Source organism: Balaenoptera ricei, chromosome 4 (genome assembly GCF_028023285.1).
Source record: "Balaenoptera ricei isolate mBalRic1 chromosome 4, mBalRic1.hap2, whole genome shotgun sequence".
NCBI lineage: Eukaryota > Metazoa > Chordata > Mammalia > Artiodactyla > Balaenopteridae > Balaenoptera > Balaenoptera ricei.
Genome location: NC_082642.1, coordinates 94,940,196 through 94,962,424, shown reverse-complemented (window position 1 = coordinate 94,962,424; position 22,229 = coordinate 94,940,196). Strand labels below are relative to the sequence as shown.

The 22,229-nt window shown below is 35.7% G+C and overlaps 1 protein-coding gene across 2 annotated transcripts in view; it reads right to left on the bottom strand.

Annotated features, from left to right (window-relative positions):
* Positions 1-294: 294 nt before the first annotated feature.
* The window catches only part of RABL3 (RAB, member of RAS oncogene family like 3), a 37,587-nt gene continuing 15,652 nt past the window's right edge, over positions 295-22,229 (bottom strand). The window contains exons 3-8 of one of the 2 annotated variants that reach the window (XM_059922142.1): positions 17,444-17,573; positions 13,368-13,482; positions 11,035-11,185; positions 6,281-6,352; positions 2,175-2,213; positions 295-1,585 (exon numbers count right to left, since the gene is read on the bottom strand). In XM_059922142.1, the coding sequence (XP_059778125.1) occupies positions 1,520-1,585; positions 2,175-2,213; positions 6,281-6,352; positions 11,035-11,185; positions 13,368-13,482; positions 17,444-17,573 (573 nt within the window). In that variant the 3' untranslated portion in view covers positions 295-1,519. The remainder of the gene's footprint in view (positions 1,586-2,174; positions 2,214-6,280; positions 6,353-11,034; positions 11,186-13,367; positions 13,483-17,443; positions 17,574-22,229) is intronic. The other variant, XM_059922143.1, reaches the window with a different exon arrangement.

The following is a 22,229-nucleotide window of genomic DNA, read 5'->3' as shown; positions in this document are numbered from 1 at the left end:
ATGAAGAGTGGCCCCCGCTTGCCGCAACTAGAGAAAAGCCCTCGCACAGAAACGAAGACCCAACACAGCCATGAATAGATAAATAATACATAAATAAATAACTTTAAAAAAAAAAAAAAAAAAAAAAAAAAAAAAATCCTTGCCAAATTCCCAAGACTGACTTTCTAAAAGCACTCTCTAACATCATCATTTTAATATCCTCTTTCAGCACACCTTGATTTCCAAAGTACGGAATAGAAAGAGAATTTAGTGTTTTTTTCCCCTAGTTTTAAAATGAGAAGCTGAAACTGTGTATTTATTATTATTATATTTTAATATGGAGCAAAATCAGGAGTGCAGAGACCTCCTAGAGAGAAGAATACATGTGAAAAGGAGTTGTTGAATAAGGCAGCAAATTACAGGTTTCGTAAAACAGGTTTATATATTAACAAAGACTGGGGCAAAGGCAATTATACAAGCAAAAAAGATGGGTAAAAAAAGTAATGATGAACAATTATGCATATACACACACACCACCCCCAAAAAATTTTGGATTATGAAATCCAAGAATCCTAGTCCATAATTCATGTAAATGTGTTGCTGTGGAAGTTATTTTTACTTCTCTCCATAAATACATTGTTGACACAAAGAATAATATTCTTAGTTTACGGACTATAGTTAAGGGACATTTTAGGAGTTGACCTTTCCTTCAAAAATAAAAATAAAAAATGAAGAGGCTGTAAATCTCTCTTACTGTGCTTGTGCAGGTCTTAGATTTCACCCTACCTATTTCCAAACAGAAAACAGTAAGAGGGTGCAGACAGCTGTAACCTAAAGAGTGAAGGATTTAGTGAGCTGTCAATTTCTCGCATAATTCTTCTTTTCTGGTACTGCTGTCCTCTATGTATTATTAATCTATTTATATTTAACTCCAGCTATTAGTCTGCCTCTTCCAGCCACTGAGCCATTTGCAAAGGAGAGGAGAGAGAGACAAGGGTTGCTATTATTAGGCATTCTTTTGTGTGATGAAGGTGGAGGCAGTTAAATAACACCATTTTGCTTCTTTGAAAATGACAGAGAGTGTTTGGGGTGGACAACTCAGGGCTGGTTAACATAACCTTTCCCCTCAGAAGGTAAAACAATAGAGATACATTTTTGAAGTACTTAATTAAGCCTTCAGCAAGGAGTGTGGGAAAATTACAGACCCATAAAAACCCTCCAGTTCTGGGCAAGGGTAAATTTTCTCTGCAGCATTCTGTCGCTGCTCATTTACTGCATCATTTTGACATCTCGTATTTCCACAAGGCTTTTATATAATCTATAAACAGGGACAGAAAGGTGAGGAACAGAGAGAATGGGGACAAAGTTTGGACTTCCCATGCTGTTACTTCCTTTCAGTTTTCCATTAAAGGGTGAGGCTGAAGGGTGGCATTTTAAGATGATTTCGTTAAAAGCCTGAGACATTAATAATTGATACAGCAAGAAGAAAGCTGTGAAAAACTGCCACTGCTTGCTTACTCTTCCAAAGGATGAGTGTCATTCAGTCATAATGTAAGCTCTTTAATGTTCCTCCCCCAAACCTTTTTCGATCAGGAAAGCCTGGAATCTGTAGGCAAGAAAGATAATCATATTAGGACTCAAGCAGGCAGAGTTCAAATGCTAATAGCCTTTAAAATGTTCTCCTTATTTTCTGTTTCTGTATGCTGGGCTGTCGTTCTTTAAAGAACTATCTTTCTGCGGTTTTACTCAGAAAACCACAGCAGATTAAATAATAAAAAGAAATTCTACCAAAATGAAAAACATTTGCCAAGCAATTGGTGATAGTGCCATCTAAATCAGACAGGATGGTGGTGAATCTCATAATATTCACCTATTGGACTTTTATATGAATTATTTGCATTGTGATAGACTCTGGATATATGCCTTTGGAGTCTCAAGCAATTCTATTATTTTATAATGTAACCTAATCTCTGGATTCTTTTTGTTTCTTAGACCCTTATTTTCCCTTGATCTGATTTTTTCTTTTGTATTTAACAGGACAGAAGAAAGTCAGTTGCTTGGGCCTGCAAAGGACTCCCTCCCACCCCACTTTAAAAAAAAAAATTTCAAAAATAAATTTGGAAATTAATTTCAAATAAGTCAAACCTCTCTCCAAATTCAAGAAATCATTTTATCAAGAAAAGATAGATACAGACCTGATTACCATCTCTTAAAAAGTATCTCTTCTCTATGACCTGTGAAAAACAAACAAAGATTTTAAGGGCTTAGCACATATACCTTGAAAAGGTGGTAACTGCAATGGCCACTAATGGCACTAAAAGGTGTATACCCAAATTAAGAGTCTTTTCAACAGCAATAGACATCTAGTACAATGAGTTAAATCTGGTGCTTATGAGATCAGGATTGTGGAAGTATTTTTATAAAAGCCTGCCTCTTGTTCCAAAAAGCATTAATGATAGGTCAAAAAATACATGAACAACAAAAAAGACTAAATAACCAGAAAGTGACATGAGATCCCGTGCAATTCCTAGTGTATGGCTGCAAATTTGGCTCAAAGTTCCCTAGCAGTCAGCCCCAAAAGGTACCAAACAGAATCCATAAGATAAAAGCAAAGCACTTTTGCTACTACAGTAGCATAACTATTCTTTAAAGAGGAGTCTGCCTGTGTAATGTAGGAAACTGCCACATCCCTCTAGTAAATACAGTTGTACATCCTGTCAGTCCTTAATGGAGACAGATGACACAACATCAAAAGCAGTCAATTAACTTCTTTTCCGACTTAATCTGCACCCTTAATTCAGCAGTTTCGGAACTGTCTGTATTTGGTCAGTAGGAGAAATAAGGTAAAACAGTGGATGTATCTGTACAAATCCATCACTACTACTGAAAAGAAGCCTTCAAAATATATGCCCTAACATAATGAGTTTAAGAGCACCATATTTTCACATGATGAAAAACATTTTTTTTTGAATTTTATTTTATTTTTTATACAGCAGGTTCTTATTAGCTATCTATTTTATACATATTAGTGTATACCTGTCAATCAAAATCTCCCAATTCATCCCACCACCGCCCTCCCCCCCCGCCACTTTCCCCCCTTGGTGTCCATACGTTTGTTCTCTACATTCACATGATGAAAAACATTAAAAAAAAAAAATGAACTCTGTTCTAACACTTGAGAAACTGCAGTGGTGACAGAGGCAGTATTACTTTCTTTACGCAGAGCTTTACATGTGATTAAGAAAAGTTCATCAGATTAGAATACAGATTAGCTGGAGATTAACTCTAAGACATTAGAATATAGAATTATGAAGCTAGGAATTTCCTCGGAATAAAGCGGAGCATCTTCTTCCAGGCCTGCAGCAGCTTGCTCTCATTGGCCTGACAGCCATATCATCTGTATTCTTTTTATCTTCGAGACTATGGATGGGTTACTTTTAGCCACAAGAGACTCAGGGTAAGGTTCCACTCACTGGCCTCAAAGGTAGAAAAGTTGGTTCATGATTAGTACACATCTAAAATACTTGACCCCACAAAAACCATGACAGGACTGATTTTCCTTCCTCTCTCCAGGGTAGGAAGGGAAAATTCTATTACTCTAGAGTGGTTAGGAATTACTATTAGCGAAGGGAGTGTGGAAGAGGATTAGATTCCCTCTTGGAAAAGAAATCTTTTATTTATTTAATTTTTGAGCCTTTGCTGCTGCAAGTGGGCTTTCTCTAGTTGCAGCGAGTGGCGGCTACTCTTCGTTGTGGTGCATGGACTTCTCATTGCAGTGGCTTCTCTTGTTGCAGAGCACGGGCTCTAGGCACACGGGCTTCAGTAGTTGCAGCACATGGGCTCAGTAGTTGTGGCTCATGGGCTTAGTTGTTCCGCAGCCTGTGGGATCTTCCCAGACCAGGGCTCAAACCCGTGTCCCCTGCATTGGCAGGTGGATTCTTAACCACTGCGCCACCAGGGAAGTCCCTTGGAAAAGAAATCTTTACACTAAATTCTGGAAGATATGATGTAAAGTCATATCTTAGCTGCCAAGTCCCTTGCTTTCAGGCAACCACCTCAGACTGGAGGTTTGGCCCAACTTTTTTTTTTTTAAAATTAATTAATTAATTAATTAATTTTTGCCTGCGTTGGGTCTTCGTTGCTGCGCGCAGGCTTTCTCTAGTTGCGGCGAGCGGGGGTTACTCTTCGTTGCGGTGCACGGTCTTCTCATTGCGGTGGCTTCTCTTGTTGCGGAGCACAGGCTCTAGGCGTGCCGGCTACAATAGTTGTGGTGTGTGGGCTCAGGAGTTGTGGCTCGTGGGCACTAGAGTGCAGGCTCAGTAGCTGTGGCAAACTGGCTTAGTTGCTCCATGGCATGTGGGATCCTCCAGGACCAGGGATCGAACCCGTGTACCCTGCCTTGGCAGGTGGATTCTTTTTTTTTTTTTTTTTTTTTTTTTTTGTTTTTGTTTTTTAAATTTTAAATGTTATTTAAGTACAGTTAAACATATAATAAGGCACTGAGATTTCTTACTCTGTAAATCCCTTCCACTTCAGGAGGCAGGTGGATTCTTAACCACTGCGCCACCAGGGAAGTCCTGGCCAACCTCTTAATCCACCTGACTTTGTCTGTGATTTAAGAAACTAAGAGAGAAGTTGCTTTTCAATTTTGCTCATAATTCCCTGCCCTCAACTTGCGATATCCTTCTCTTATCAAACCATTTAAAAAAAATTATTTATTTATTTGGCTGTGCCAGCTTTTAGTTGCCGGCACGCGGGATCTTCGTTGTGGCATGTGGGATCTAGTTCCCTGACCAGGGATCGAACCCGGGCCCCCTGCATTGGGAGGCCTTAACCACTGGACCACCAGGGAAGTCTTAACCACTGGACCGCCAGGGAAGTCTCCTCTTATCAAAACTTGCTCTCTTCTTAAAACCAACCAAGTTCCCTCTAATTTTTTTTTTTCAAGTAAAGTCTTGCCTGACAACTTGGGTCACACTGATCTATAACCCATTGTTTTTCTAGGATATAACTTATTACATTTTATTTTTTTAATTTTAAAATTAATAGATTATTTAAAATTTAAACAATATACTGTGGGATCTTTCCATGTCAGACACAGATCTATATGATGCTGCTCCTAGGGGACATAGATAGCAGCCACGGATCTAAACCAAATGGAAGTTCTTACGTTTTAAGTTTGAAAACAACGTGGAGAGAAAATCTGGTTCCTTGCAGTGCTTCCAACCATTTTTTCATGTCATGACACATTTAGAAAATGCTAATATTTATACATGAGCAAATGTACAAATGGAGTAAATGGAAGAGCCAGGCCAGGGGCTCTGGCTGCTCTGAGAACTGAGGGGATCACTATCTCAGTGCACCTGTACCCTTTTGGCCACACACCAGTTGGGAAGTTCTGCAATAAAGCAAAAATTTCCCAGTGGCCTAATATTAAACAGGGATGGAGTGTGGGGCTCATCTTATGCTGACCCATTGGACAAAAGAGCCAAATATTAGATCTCTAAATAGTTAAAAGAAAAATGATTCATAAAGAAGAGCTATGAGGAGGAAAATTTTTTTCTTGGGAGATTACTTGTAAAAGGAAATATAAGACAGAAATTAATCTTTTTTCAATAATAATACAGAAATATATCCTATTTTACTTTACTACACAATGTCAACATTGGGTAAACAATTTAACTTGGTCAATATTGTATGCAATGCAGCTGTATGGCCTTGTGAAGGAAAGACAAACAGTGCTCTAATTTACCAGTATGTTGAAAATGCTACATTTTCATTCCAGTTCTGGACAATAAGATGACGCTGGTAAGAGTCAAAGATTGGAATGCAAAGGTTTCTGATAGGGAAAATTAGGGAATCAAGAAGATGACATAGCCTTAAAAGTATCAGTAACATTTATATGGAGAATATTAGTAGCTGGGAGAGCAAAAATAACTCAGGGCTTTAAGCAGAATGTCCTCAGTTTAGTGTCTTTTGTGGGGACTTGGGGGTGGTGAATAAGCACAAAAATGCTAGAAAATATGGAAACATAAATTGTTTTAAGGAGGGAATTAGGTATCTTAAAAAACCCCATCTGAATCCAGTAGCTTTCATTCTTTGCTTAGAGAACAATGGTGATAGAATAAACACGTCAGCAAGCCTTGAGCAGTTATACCAACAGATAAGAGAGATCAAAACAAGTAGTATTCAGGCTGTGAAGTTTAGGATGAAGGAATAAACACACACAGCATTCTACAAAGAATTTAAACTCTCATAATACATAAATTAAGTTTAAAAATAACTTAATTGAAGCCATTACCTTATCAAAAAACCTACTGAGCTTGACAGCATTGGAAGAACCTGCAGCTAAGTACCGTGGATTTGTGCAATCCTAGAAGATAAAACATAAGATCCACAATTAAACGTTAGGAAACATAAGCTCTTTGAGAGTCATTACTGTTCCTCTTGCACATTTCTATAGTAAAATATTAGGCATAATACTCTCATAAAACATTCAAGTAATTTTCAAATTATGATGCACAGAGCAAAGAGGAAAGTGCTAAAGGAAGATGAGGCCACTTACTCTTTGTTATTTAGGCAATTTTAGAGGACACTGAACCACTGTATTCATCATTAAATAATTCATAAAGGAAAACAGGATTATTAATGTCTTACTAACAACAAAACCAACATACTAATTAGGTGACCTGCCTACATTTACCTTCAAAAGCAGAAATAGAGCTATTAAAAACAGACAACACTTTTTTTTTAAACATCTTTATTGGAGTATAATTGCTTTACAATGGTGTGTTAGTTTCTGCTATATAACAAAGTGAATCAGCTATATGTATATATATATCCCCATATCCCCTCCCTCATGCACCTCCTTCCCACCCTCCCCTCCTTGTATATATGTGCCACATCTTCTTTATCCATTCATCTGTCGATGGACACTTAGGTTGCTTTCATCTCCTGGCTATTTTAAATAGTCCTGCAATGAACATTGTAGTACATGTCTGTTTCTGAATTATGGTTTTCTCTGGGTATATGCCCAGTAGTGGGATTGCTGGGTCATATGGTAGTTCTGTTTTTAGTTTTTTAAGGAACCTCCATGCTGTTCTCCATAGTGGCTGTATTAATTTACATTCCCACCAACAGTGCAAGAGGGTTCCCTTTTCTCCACATCCTCTCCAGCATTTATTGTTCGTAGATTTTTTGATGATGGCCATTCTCACCGGTGTGAGGTGATACCTCATTATGGTCTTGATTTGCATTTCTCTAATGATTAGTGATGTTGAGCATCCTTTCATGTGTTTGTTGGCAATCTGTATATCTTCTTTGGAGAAATGTCTATTTATGTCTTCTGCCCATTTTTGGATTGGGTTGTTTGTTTTTTTTTTGATATTGAGCTGCATGAGCTACTTGTATATTTTGGAGATTAATCCTTTGTCAGTTGCTTCGTTTGCAAATATTTTCTCCCATTCTGAGGACAACACTTCACTTTTTAGTACTAGTTAGTCACCAGTGCTCAACAAACTTAAGTACCATAAAGTTCTTAGGAATAGTAGGAAGCATGAAAATAAAGAGCAAGAGGAGCAAAAACCAAACAGAACAGTGGCCAGGGACTTCTCACTCACTGAATGCAAGGCACTACATCTCTTGGTAGGCCATAAAGATAATAATAAACAACAGATATATTTTTTGGTTAAAATAAACAATAGAAAAGTTTATTTTAAAATATCATTAAATATTATTTTTAATAATAAATAATAAACAACAGATATATTACTATTAGGATAAAAATAGGAAAAAATAGGGCTCTGAAGAGACAAAAGAATCTGAAACATTATAATGAAGTGACTAGTACATTGCAATGATTAGTAAAGACCTTAAAAGGTTTACTGTCCCTTTCCTGGAATTCCGATGTTGAATTGCCTTAGCTTGTCACCACTGACTTGCCAACTCAAGAGATCGAGTACTTTGATTTGTACCTCAAATGCCACCTAAGACCCAACCATGGGGATATCATATAGGCTCCTTTGCAAGGATAGTATTTATTTTTTCAGTTATAGATCACCTGTGTCCCTTGGGAAATCACTGAAATTATTATTGTTGCATTTATTCTGATTCTAATCTCTAAGCCCACATGATTCCTTTCCAATGCATTTTATAACAATCCCTATTTTACCGATATACAACATTCAAGGCTCACATTTTAAATTCTGACCAGAAGCTGTACATTTTCCAAAACCACAAAAGAAAAGAGAGACTACAACTTTTCAAAGATCATAGAGTAAAAGAAAAATCAGAGGTCTTCAAAGCCAGCAGGCTCTGAATCTGAGTATCTATCCCAACATCTCTAGATTGTGTGACATTGGTTAGGTTATTAAACCTTTAAAGTTGAGCTTATTCATTTGTGAAATGGAGATAGCAATACTTAACCCATAGGATTTTTGTGAAAATTAAATGAGATAATGCATGTCTGACACATAGTAGGTACTGAAATATTAGTTTCCGTCTTTCTTCATCCCAAGAAAATGCCATCAGATTGAATTTTCAGACACAAAAGCACCTAACATAATAAAAGATAATTCTATATATGGATTAAGCAGACTGAAATGTCATCGTGTATACTGTTGTATTTGAAATCATGTTTGAACACATTTATACAGCAATTGAGGCATATAAAAGACAGACCTTAACTAGATCTGTATTAGATATGTTTTACAAAACAGATATTGATCACATAATCATCAGAATGTCAAAAGACTTCAGAGATGACTCCAAATAGAGCTAAAGTACTAAATACAAAAATTAAATCAAACATTAAACAAACAGACAAAACCTCCCGAAAACTTATTTCTAAGCCTCCACAATTTCCGGTTGACCAGGCTAGAGAAACCCTATGATTTTAGGAAGAGAATTTTAGATCTGAAAGAACTATAACTATCTGCTATTGATCATGGCGGAGGGCAAAGCCTGAAAATTGATAGCTCTAAATGCTTGCCTAACCTTGAGAAAGAAACATTAACTAGGGAAGATGCTTCAGAATGATCACTTTGAAGTAAAAACATAACAGAGGAAAATTTGTGCTAGACACAAAAAAACCTAATAGGATTTAAAAAAATAAGTAATCTCCTCCCTGCTTATAATTTAAACAACTTGCCTTTTTTTTTTCCAGGCACAAGAAAGCTTTGCTTCTATCTTTGATGTATACAGTTATGTTAATTCTTACTTTTTAATAATTTTAAGTAAATTCATACAGTAACCAAAGATGCTAGCACTAATACTGTTAAATTAGTTTTTACTTGAGATTTTATATTTACTTGCTGAGTCTTTTTGACTGTTACCTCTTTTTGAAACTCTTATCTAATTCTCCTCCTCAGTTTTTCTTCCCTGCATCCTCAAGACCCTCTTGTTTCTGCTGTGTTCTTGAAGGTATACACTGATAAAAGGCCATAAGTATGTTGTATGTGAATTCTGTGAAGACCATGTTTGCCACTTGAGTACCTTTACATCTTGTTAACAATTAAAGATCACCCTGACTTTGGAAGTAAAATAGGAAAAGCAAATATCTAGATGATTGTCACAGAAACCCACAGGCACTGGAAACAGATGCATTCTAAAATACATTAAAAGTAAAATAGGATGTGTCTAGCATGTGTAAGCACTTAATAAATGCCAGCTACTTTTATTATTAAAAAAAAAGTAATTGCTGGAACAAATTAAGCCTATTCAATGGTAAATTTCCCTTTGGAAACAATGTTCAAAGTAACCTCAATACTTCTTCAACAAGGATATTATATATTCTATGTAACAGGAATTCTCTGGAATATGATGGTCCAGTGTTGACTACCTGGGCATTTATGCTGAATATTCTATGGTGGCAGCTGAGAAAAATAAAGCACCTCCACTGCAAAGCAGAATGTAAAAAACAATGGAATGGCAGGCAGAAGCTGACTCAGTTATGGGGGTACAGGTGGAGTTGAACCAAGCCGCGTTCACCAATGTTGATTCACAGAGAAAGGGCATCAGAATCAGCTGAGTCATTAGTTAAAATTACTGAGTCCTTCTGTCAAACCTATGAATAAAAAGCTCCAGCTGTGGGGCACTTATTCAAAAATTTTCACAAATACTATAATATTGAATACATAGTCAGGTTTGAGTAATTGGTGATCTAGATGATTTCTAACAATTCTTTCAGCTCCGAGATTCTAAATGTTAGCTGAAGGGTAATTAAGTGGAAAACAGGCTTAATTGTAGAGCATGGGCTCTGGAGTCAGAGTGCCTGGTTTGACCTGTGTAACCTTGGCCTAATTACCCCTCTTTGCTTCTAGTCTTTGTTTTTAAAATGGAGGTACTTATAGTACCTACCTTATAGGATTGATGTGAAGATGATGCATGTGAGATAATGTACATAAAGCACTAGAACAGTGCTTGGTACTAATAAGTGCTTAATAAATGTTAGCTATTAGTGGTATTAAACTACCACCACCACGTCTGGAATGCCAGTGCACTGATACGTTGCAGAAATCCTACTTGCGAACAATGACATATAAACCATGACTGAAGCTGCTGGCCAGGATCATTCTCTAGGCAACACTAACTAGCTTATATGAGAACTTTTCTAGCCTTCTTAATGTCCAGTTCTAATTGAGCTAAATATCTCAGGAAGGGACTCAATCCATTGTATAAACTAATGCTTATACATTATTAACTACACATTAGTTTATATAAACTAATGCTTATGAAGCACTCCTAGTTTACAGTTTGTAATTTTCTCATTTATATATTTGTTTACCCTTTAAGGTAAATTCTGTAGTTTAAGAAGCTAACAGGCTTTTCTAAGCAAGAATAAAACAAAGTTTGAACATTCCAACAGGTCAGCATATAAGGAGGCTTTGCCCATCTCATAATCTATGTTGGCTCCAATCTTCATTACTTTTTGGACTAGAACCCAAATGCCTGATTTCAAATATAAAGCTTCTTCTGTGAGAATACAGAACTTTCGAAGTCTTTGGTTTTGCCTTTACCTGATAATAATACAAACATGCATTAGTAAAAAATACACACCAAATTAATCTCTTCTGCATTGAAATCCTCAGCCAGGAAAGCAGTCCTAGTTAAAACTTCATGGCGCTTGGTTTCATGAATCTGATCCAGTTTAGTCCCTATTACCAACAGTGGGATTTGGTTATCAGCAAACTGTTCCCGGTCATAATCCCTGTGATAAATAATAATGAAGAGGTGAATAGAATTTACCTTTCTGATGTAGATGTGTAATATTTAAATGCAACTACTCACACTATTTTACAGATACTTCACTGACTCTTGCTCACCCATTACCTATAAACCTACTTTTCTCCCACCTACTTGTTCATTTTTTCAATCAGTCCTCGCCATCTTTCAGGTTCCAACTATTAATTCAACTACTCAAAATTTGTCCCATCGGTCTTTATAGACTACTTGAATAAACTGAGTGCCCACCAGGTATATGAAAGTAGGTTGACTTGACTTCTCCCAAAGCTCTGTCTTCTAAGGCTAACAGCTCAGGAATTTTTCTGGGTAGATGCAGAGGGTGGATTCAAACCTCAGTGGAGAGAAAACCCAGCACCCTAGCATGGCAGTCATGCCTTTTGCCAGAGGGGAAGATGTCAAGCTTCTGGGTACCTTCTGGGGTATGCATAAGCTTTACAACTACCATACTCATTTCTGTCTATGAATAGTAAAGAAAAATAGATCATTTTAGGAAAATCAGAAATAGGAATGTTGAAGGCCAGAATATATCAACCATAGGTGATGCTACAGCCTGGGGAAAGATGGATTCAACAAATGGAAAGGGAAAGAAACAGCTGAAATGCAAAATGAATAGTAAAGGAAAGAATTAAGTACCAAATAGTTGTTTGTCCTGACATGAGAGCTGTGGGAGACACAGAACAGGTAGTAAGAATCACTTAGGGTTAGTGGCCTTGGGTCACTGTCTTTCTATTAATGAGAGGAACATAGAGCTCAATGTTGTTCATTTAATATAAATTCTACCCACGTATGAGAAATGAAACAGATTTGGATTTCTGACATATTATAAGCTCAGTTTATAACAGTCAGCAAAACCTGGTTGCAACACCTTATGACAGGGAATCAATATTGCATAACCCAATCAATACAAACCAGGTGAGCATAATTTTTTTCCTTCCTTTGACATCACTCTTCTTTCTCTTTGAATAATCTAAATTGTGATCGTGTGTGCGCCCACGCACGAGAACTTACCAAATTTTTTGCCCTTCACAATAACCTTACAGAGCCTCAGTTACTGTTCAGCCTTGGAACAAAATTGTTTTGAATTGTTACCTCCCATTTCATAAAAATACTATCATTCTAATTACTGCATCAAAGCCAACAATAGTTTGAGTTCAAGGCCTTTGATTCTTCTTACTAACATCAATGTTGACTTAGGAGACATGGTCCAAAACTGAAATTTGCTTTATTAGAGAATAAAGTTTTGAAAGTGCCCTCCTTTAGGACTTTTTTCCCCCCTATACTCTAACTCTGGCTTACATACAACTTTTTGTATATATTTTATCAAACATCATCTTTGATACACATATTTGTCACTTGCAGTCTTTCATAATCTCTTGCACATTAACATACATATTTATTGTATATATGTAACATAACATATATGTTGCACATAATATATGTATATTTATAATCTGTTCTCTTATTTCTCTTTTTAGCTTTCCTTTTTCTCACTTTCTTTCATTAAATCTTACATCCAATTTGAAATTTGATCTCAAAATCCTTTTTCTCTTTTTAAATCATTAGGTAAAAAGCAAATGGTGAATTTTATCATGAATAGATAAGTCTGATAACACCTTAACATCACAAAGAGACAGATAACCAGGTATTGTATTATATGCTCGGTACCACTTAGGCAAAAACAAAAAACCTTGCATCTATCAGGCCACTATATTTAACGACCATTATGAAGAAGATTAGGATTCAGAGAAACAAATGATGTTGGAACAATCGGACATTCATATACAAAAATCAACCTCAACCAAACCCTCACACATTGTAACTAACTCAAAACAGATCATAGATCTAAAAGTAAACCAAAACCTGTAAACCTTCTAGAAGAAACACAGGAGAAAACCTGCATGATCTGGGATTAGGCAAAGAGTTGTTACACATGATTCTAAAAACATAATACATAAAAGAGAAATCAGACTTCATCAAAATGAAAAACTATTGCTTTGTGAAAGATACTGTTAAGAGAATGAAAAGACAATCTACAGACTGGGAGAAAATATATGCAAATCAAACATTTTACAAAATGTTATTTTGGAGGGTACATTCCTGGGATTGCTATAGCATTTCAAACCAACTGTGAAGTAATCTGGGCTTACCCATTTGTTACCAAGACTCCAGTTGGCACCAAATCCCTGTTGAGAGCTTCCAATGACCAACGATACAAGTTTTGGGATGACTTCTTATTTGTTAAGTCATGGACTAAAATAATACCTAAAATAATCAAAGAAAATAATGTCAATATTGTAACAACTCCTCTTCATTTCACAATTGGCAAAACATTAGGCTGCTTACTGAATGCATTTTGGTACGACTAACAAACTCAGGCACAATTCTTTTAAAATTTCCTCTAAGTTCTTGCAAATAATTATTTAAAAATAATTAACTAAAAGCTTTTCTTTGTCAGTTATATAACTTTTAAAAAATTCTACAAGGGCTGACAGAATGTCATTAAACTTTAGAATGTCTTTTCTTTTTTTCTTCATTCAACACTTAATAAGTGCCTACTCTGCCTGGTCCTAATTACAGAACTACTTCATCAATAAAAAGAATCAAAACTACTTCAAGTATATAGGAAATTATATTCATTCAAAAAGGTATTTTTTTCCACATTATGCATCTGTCATAGACATCATATATACACATATTACTTACACTCATTAAAATATTTAATAATAAAAATTTATTAAAATGGTATTGATTTAATTTGATACAATTCCTATTCTTTAGCTGACAAGATGTTTTCTTGTAGATCACCTGAACCTAATCAACTCAAAGTCTAATCGTTTAGTTCTTCGGATTAATGGCTAGCTATGTAAGCTTGCTCTACCTGTAAGAGATCTAGTTAACAAAGCAAAAGAAATATGCCACTAGAAGGAGGTAGGAAAAGATAGTCAAGAAGTATGAATAGTAGAAAACAGATGGACTTTTAAGAGATTGAAAAATAGCAAAATGTAATAAGGTTTAGAAATACAATTAAACAGAATCAGTTAAGATCCTAGACAGAAAGGTAAAGCAGGTTATTACAATATGATATAGACAAAAAAGGAAAAGCTTTAATGCCTACTGAAATTTAGGGTACCATCTTGTGATCAAGAGACGATAGGTTTTTAAACCCCCAACCCTTGCCTGTATTACCCAGATTCTACTGTGAAGAGAGAATGTGAAACTGATGATTCTTCCATCTTCAAGATATAAGATATGTAAATTTGAAAAAGAAGGGCATAAGAGTTAGAATTATTTGGCTCCTCTAGTTTTTACAGACATTGTGCAGCTAAGGTGCTTGTGCAAATTATAGTTGACTAGTTCCAGTTAGTTCAGATAAATCTGTATCTCTCCTGGGATCTGGAAAAAATAGAGATCTGACACTTGCCCCTGTGTCCAACTGCATTCACTCTACCTTCCTCAATGAGGGGCTCTATTAGGCATTAAGGAAACATGAACAAGGATAGATTTTAAAAAAGGAATAAAAAGCTACTATTAAAGAATATAGCTAACATTTATTCATTATTTATGTGGTAAATATTGTGCTTTACGTGTGGCATCTAATTTGATTTTCAGAACAGTCCTATGAGGTAAGAATTATTATCTTCATTTTACACATGTGGAAACTGAGGCTCAGAGAGGTTGAGTAATTTACCCTAGGTCACATGGTAAGTGGGGTAGCCAGAATTTGAAATCAAGTAATCTGACAGTAAAAGACTGGAGGAAGGCAGAATAAAGTCACTTCAGGGCAAAGGAGTGGAAGATATTTTCTCCTCTCCTTATTTCCTAGGTATAAATACCACAAAACTATGGGTGGGTTTGGTTGGGAGAGTGAAAAGATTACAAAGGCCTAAATGAACTATTAGATGGACAGGGAGGAGTTTATTTTTTGAGGGTCTCTATTTAAGGCTTATGAGCTTTTAAGGGCATTGAGCACCTTTTTCCTTATTTTCCTTCTTTCATTTGTGCTGAGAGTTCCTGCTTTGTAGATTATGAGCTAGAAGGGACGGGACACAGTGAGGCCCAAAGGAAAGAAGTCAGGGTGATAGCTGATCAGAATATGTTCTAAATCTTTAAAAACAGAGAGGTGGAGACACTTTACAGGTTTCCTTTGGGGATTACCAGCCTCATTCATCACAGTGGGAAGAGGTAGGGCATTGAGGGAAGAAAGTTATTGCTAAGAATAGACTGTATTTGAATGGAGTGATCCTTATATGCTCTGTTTCTTAGAAAACTAGGGATGGTAGATGGAGTAAAGAACCTTGAATGCTTCTACCAAGAGAAATGTTCCAGAGGTAGGCTCGAAGAACACAGAAACTGATTTTTCTTTCTTTTTCATTGAAGTATAGTTGATTTACAATATTGTGTTAGTTTCAGGTGTACAGCAAAGTGATTCAGAGATATATATATATTTTTTTTCAGATTCTTTTCCATTATAGGTTATTACAAGATATTGAATATAGTTCCCTGTGCTATACAGTAGGACATTATTGTTTATCTATCTTATATATAGTAGTATGTATCTGCTAATCCCAAACTCCTAATTTATCCCTCCCTCCCTTTCCCCTTTGGTAACCATAATTTTGTTTTCTATGTCTGTGAGTCCCTATTAAGATTGTTCTTAATAGGGATTTTTTTTTAAGAAACAGGAATATCTCTCAGTCTTACTTGTAAAACTAACATAGGATATATGAAATTACTTCAATAATATTTAAGGAAGACACAAATCACTAATGGAGAGTAGGTATAGAAAAGATAACCAAATAAATACAGATTTAGATGGATTTCTTCAGTACTTACTAAGCTTACAACTCAGAATTCCATAAAGTTTCTAGGATTTGAATGGTCTTTAACTTTATTATTTATTTATAATTTTTATCCTAACTCTCAAAAAGATCTAAACAGGAAAAGTGTTATTTATCCAAATTTTTCTTTGCCAAATCGGATTGATATCAACTTTGACAAGTCATTTGACCGATATAATCCAAGTTTATCACTTGATCCGAGATCTAAACCAGGCTTCATTTCTTTCTCTCCTGCTCTTTAGCAAGTCACCTAATACAATACCAGTCTTATCTTACTGTTTTCTCATTTATATACATTCTATTAATATATGCCATTATCATGTACTTTATCATGTATCATTATGATGTCATATATTAATGTCACCATCTTAAACTGTGTTTTGTTTCATTTATGAATATTTTGTTTCTTCAATTAGATTGTGACACTTTCAGATAGAATTCCAAGCTAAATGCGACATAGGTCTGAACTAACATGACTCATCCTGTATTCTACAGTACGTATCCAATGGCAAGAGCCTTCTCTACTTTTTGAAGTATCTACAACATCTTCTGATATGGGATAAGACACTGAAAGAGGAATATAAGTAATGAAGATGGTACTGAATAATTACAATGCTTACTTAATATAGAATGAGATCTAAGCATAGTATAAATGAAGGCCAATTAATAGCTAAGCATCTACCAGAAAGGAAGGGGTAAGATACCAAATCTTTTGGTACATCAATCAAAGAGAAGTTGAAATTATATTTCACAGTAAAAAAAAAAAGGTAAAAAATGAATTAAAGAAAAGAGAAGATAAAAAAATTCTATAGGTAAATCACAGGTGTCAGTAGTTTAGTTCCTGGACACAGAGTAGGCACTCTATGAACTGCAATTATGTCCTATTAAACACCTCTACCTGGAAGTCTGCTCCAGGTGTTTGTATATCTATAACTGGATGAAATTTCTGCACCCCTAAAAACATGCTTAGGCAGCTTTTATAATTACACAGGACTCTCTCTAAGGAGCAGATGAAAAAAAATCTCAGTATCTCTGTGACATCTGGCTTAGACCATGGGACTCCTAATGGTATATACTCAGTTGACTGAAGAAACAGCACTCCCAGAGGACAGTGTTTTGGAAGGTTCCATGTTTTATGTCGAGCACTCAAACTATCTCTCAATATTTAGTTTATGACAATAATATAAATAGAAACACTTAGACAAAGCAAATATCTAATGTTCTGAAATATACAGTTAGAATCTAAAAAACACGAACTGGAATGTGATATGCAGATTTAAATTAAGAGTTGGGAGTATCTTGGATCTTCCTTAAATTGAGTCCAGCATTCCTCCATCAGACGATCTGAGACCATTAATATATGGTAAAAATAAAAAATGTTTTACCATTTACAGAGTTGTAGAATACTGCTCTTGTGCTTTTCACACTGCTGGCACTGCCCACAGAGCCTCCAACATCCCAAAATTCTATATAGTAGGTCTTCTCTTCTGGGGTTCCTTCTTTGTAGTCATGAACCTAACAAATCAATCCATCAAAATAATTATTATAGCCACTAAGAAAACTCATAAACACCCTCATTCCAGTTTAAAGCACTGAATATTCCATATCAGCAGCTTACCCTCTGACTCTCTAATCACCACCTCCTATCTTTGCAGCTTCCTCTCTCTAACACTCCAACTCTAATAATCTTTGACCCCAAAGGTCCCTATAGTTCATGGATCCTAACACCTTCCAAAGTCCCCCCTTCCACTTCCAAACCTTCACTTCCTTCCTAACTAAGCATAAATTCTGCTATTCATCATTTTAATCTCTCTTTTACCCCTCCCTCACATAGTATTCATTAGACAAAACTCCAGCCCTGATTATATCCACCTTTTCCTGTATTCCATGTCTGCAACCCAGCTAGCGAGTGTAATGTTCAGAAAAATATACATTCAAGCTAACTGGATTCATTTTAAATTCAAGTCTACCTTTGGAGCTCTCCTTCAATCAGTTCCATAGTCTATTTCCTCTTTTCCTCCCCTAGGTAACTATTTCACACTTACTCCTCTTTTTCAAACTTCCAATCTCTCTTCCTTGTCCTCAAGCACAGCTAATAATCTTGCTTCCAGAGACAGAAGCAATCAGAAGAGAACTCTACAACCTGCTCTTCCCTTATCTATCCACTCCCTGCATCTGTACCCATATAATCTGCTTTCCTTGCAGCTATTATAGATAAACTGTCTGTGTCCCTAAGGTCAAATCCCCTTCTTATGCATAAAATCCCATCCCTACTTTCTTATCAAAGAGGTAGCTCTATCAATTCTCCCTTTCATCATCAAATTTTCCCTCTCTGTTGGATAATTCCCACCAGCGAACAACCATGCCATAATTTTTCCCATCTTAAAATAACCTTCTCTTGACCTCATGTCTTCCCCTAGCTGCCATACCACTTCTCTATTCCTTTTTACAGCAAAATCCCTCCAAAGAGTTGTCTCTTCTCAACTGTCTCTAATTCTTTTCCTTACATTCTCTTTTGAACTCATTCCTGTCACACCTTTTGTCCCAGTCACCCCACTGAAATATTCCTTATCAAGGTCATTAATGGCTTCCACACTGCTAAATCCAACGATCAATGAACAGTTTCCATCTTACTTTACCATCTGATAAAACTAATCACTCCTCTTTCAATACTTTCTTCACTTAACTTACAGGATATCATACTGTTCTGCTTTTCTTCCCACCTCACTGGCTAAGCCTTTTTAGTCTCCATTTGGGTTGTCCTCATCTCTCTACCCTCTTAATTGTTAGAGTGTTCCAAGGTTTAGTTCTGGGATATCTAGCAACACTTGCTCTTTTGACAATTTCATCTACTCTTATGATTTAAAATGTCATAAATACGTTGATGAATTCCAAATTTATATCCATCCTGGACCAGTCCCTTGAACCTCAGACTACCATATCACCTAACTACAATTTGGATGTCTAACAGGCACCTCAAATTTAACATATTTAAAAATAATATCCCAATCTTCCTCCCAAACCCATTCTTCTCCCAGTTTTCTCTGATTCAGTAAAAGGCAATTCCAGCCTTCTAGTTAGTTGAAGGGCCAAAAACTTAAGCGTTAACTTAACTCTTAACTTAAAACTTAACTCCCCTCATACTGCATATCTGATTTGTCAGCAAATTCTGTTGCTTTTGCCTTAAAAAAAAATCCAAAACCCATTCATTTCTCACCACCTCAACTATTACCACCCTCAAAGCCTCTATCTCTTTGCCTGAATTAATGTAATCATCCCCTAACTGATTTCCCCACTAGAGCCTCACCAACTTACTTTCCCAGCACCCTCCATTTGTTCTCCATATAGTAGCTAGAGTGATCATTTTAAAATGAAAGTTAGATCATATCCCCCTTCAATTCAAAACTCTCCAATGACTTTCTTACTCAGAGTAAACTCCAAAATCTCTCTCTTTCTCATGGTTAGACTCCATAAGAATTTACTGCTTATATTTCAGAAACGAAATCTGATATATGGCAACCTTATCTATTAGAATATAGACAAGAGCCAGATTATAATACGGTGGATCAGGGGTGTACATCAGAATCTTTCAAGATTTTTTTTTTTAGAAATATACATGCCAACAAGAGCAAAAAGTAAACAAATGGGACTACATCAAATAAAACAGCTTCTACACAGCAAAGGAAACCAGCAACAAAGTGAAAAGGCATCCTATGGAATGGGATAAAATATTTGCAAATCATACATCTGATAAAGAGTTAATATCCAAAATATATAAAGAAATAATACAATTCAATAGCAAAAAACCCAATTTAAAAAATGAGCAGAGGAACTGAATAGACATTTTTTCAAAGAAGACAAATGGTCAACAAATACCTGAAATGGTGCTCAATATCACTAATCAGAAGGGAAATGCATATCAAAAGTGTGAGATAGCACCTCACACCTCTTAATATGGCTGTTATCAAAAAGACAAGAGATAAGTGTTGGTAAGCATGTGGAGAAAAGGGAACCCTTGTACACTATTGGTGGGAATGTAAATTGGTTCAGCCACCATGGAAACAGAATGAAGGTTCCTCAAAAAGTTAAAAATAGAACTACCATATGATTCAGCAATCCCACTCCTGGGTATATATCCAAAGGAAATGAAAACAGGATACTGAAGAGATATCTGCACTCCCATGTTCTGTGCACAACAGCCAAGATATGAAGACAATTCAAGTGTCTGTCAATGGATGAAGGAATAGAGAAGATGTGATATACAGCCATGAGAATGGAATATTATCCCATTATTCAGCCACGGGGGCCGGGGGGGGGAAAGGAAATCCTTCCATTTGCGACAACGTGATTGGATCTTGAGGGAATTATGCTAAGTGAAACAAGCCACTCAGAGAAAAAAAAAACAAAAACAACTGCATGCTATCACCTATATGTAGAATCTAAATAAAAAGTTAAACTCATAGAAACAGAAAATAGAAAAGTGGTTGCCAGGGGTTGCAGGGGTGGGGGAAATAGGGAGAAATTGGTATAAAGGTACAAATTTTCAGCTCTAAAATGAATAAGGTCTGAGGACCTAATGTATAATATGGTGACTGTAGTTGATAACACTCTATTGTATAACTGAAACATGCTAAGAGAGTAGAACTTAAATGTTCTCACCAAATAAATAATAAATAAACATGTGAGGTGATGGATGTGCTAATTCACTGGATGGGAGGAATCCTTTCACAATGTGTAAGAATATAGTAAATCATCACAATATACACTTTAAATATCGTACAACTTTATTTGTCAATTATATCTCAATAAAGCTGAAAAAAAAAGTCCTTAAAAAAAAAAGAAATATACATGTCAGACTTACTGAATCAGTAACTTTGGGGTCCAGTCCTTGGCATGCATAATTTGAACAATTCTCCAAATGATTTTGCTGTAACCTCTAGTTAAGAATTACTGATTTTATACAATGGAACTCTTTTGGTATCAGGAGGCCTAGACTATATTCATTGATTGCTACTAATTATCCCTGATATCTTTGAGTCTCAGTTTCTTTGCTTATAAAACAAAGAAGTTATGTTCTGTATATCAAATGGCTCTGAAATAACAGAAAGCAAGATAGCTGAATAGTTAAAATAAATGTCATAAAATGCATATATCAATATATATTTAACAGAATGCTTCATACTTTTTACTTATTCACATTTTTTTTTTGGTCCAAATCCTTTTGTCCAAGGAAAACTTTAAGTAAATAAGATATTCTACAGATAGCCACATTGACATTAAGAGAAGACAATTAGCAGACTGGCAACAAAGAGGATAGGACACAAAAATGACAACAGCAAAATCACAGCAGTTGGGGACCATTGTGGATAACAGAAAGTAATCTTGTATACTGTGATAAAAGGTATCACTATTTTGCTATATGGCATAAATAACTAATAATATGTGAAAATGTTAAGTCATCAATAAAAAGGTTAAACTACATGAATTCTGTTTATGAAAGCAAGGAAATTTATAATTTATATTATCAAGATTTCTAAGCAAATCAACTGAAACGAACAATACAAGGTATTATAAGGAGTCAGTTACCTGGTATCAAAAAGCTCAACCACTTTAGTGAAGCTTTGTTGATCCTGCCACCCTCCCTGGCTCCAAAACCAATCAGGGCCAGTTAGGTACTCTTTTTATTTGCTCCCATAACATCCTACACAGTTCTATCATTTCACTAACCACACTGTCTTATTTATCTGCCGATATCTCTTCTATTGGACTCTGAGCTTAAGAGCATGGACCATATTATTCATCTTGGTAGGCCTACAACATAGCATAATACCTGGCACATATTAGATGCTTTGATATGTTTAGTTAAATCAAGGAATAAATTCAGGATATATCATCCTCTAAGGTTTTTTTATACTCAGTTTATTATTTTACTGAATTCCAGTGCTTCTCAAGTACAGTTCTAAGAACAAACTAAATCAGAACCAATAGGAAGGCTTATTTAAAAAAATACAGATTCTTGGACAACTCTTGAAGCTTCTGGGGTGGGGCTCAAGAATCTGTATTTTAAAGAAAGCTCTCTAGGTGATTCTCATACATAATTAAGCTGGGCAACCATTTAAGTACATCATTTTTTTCTCTAAAGTTATCTCAAATGTCTAATGTTTACAGACT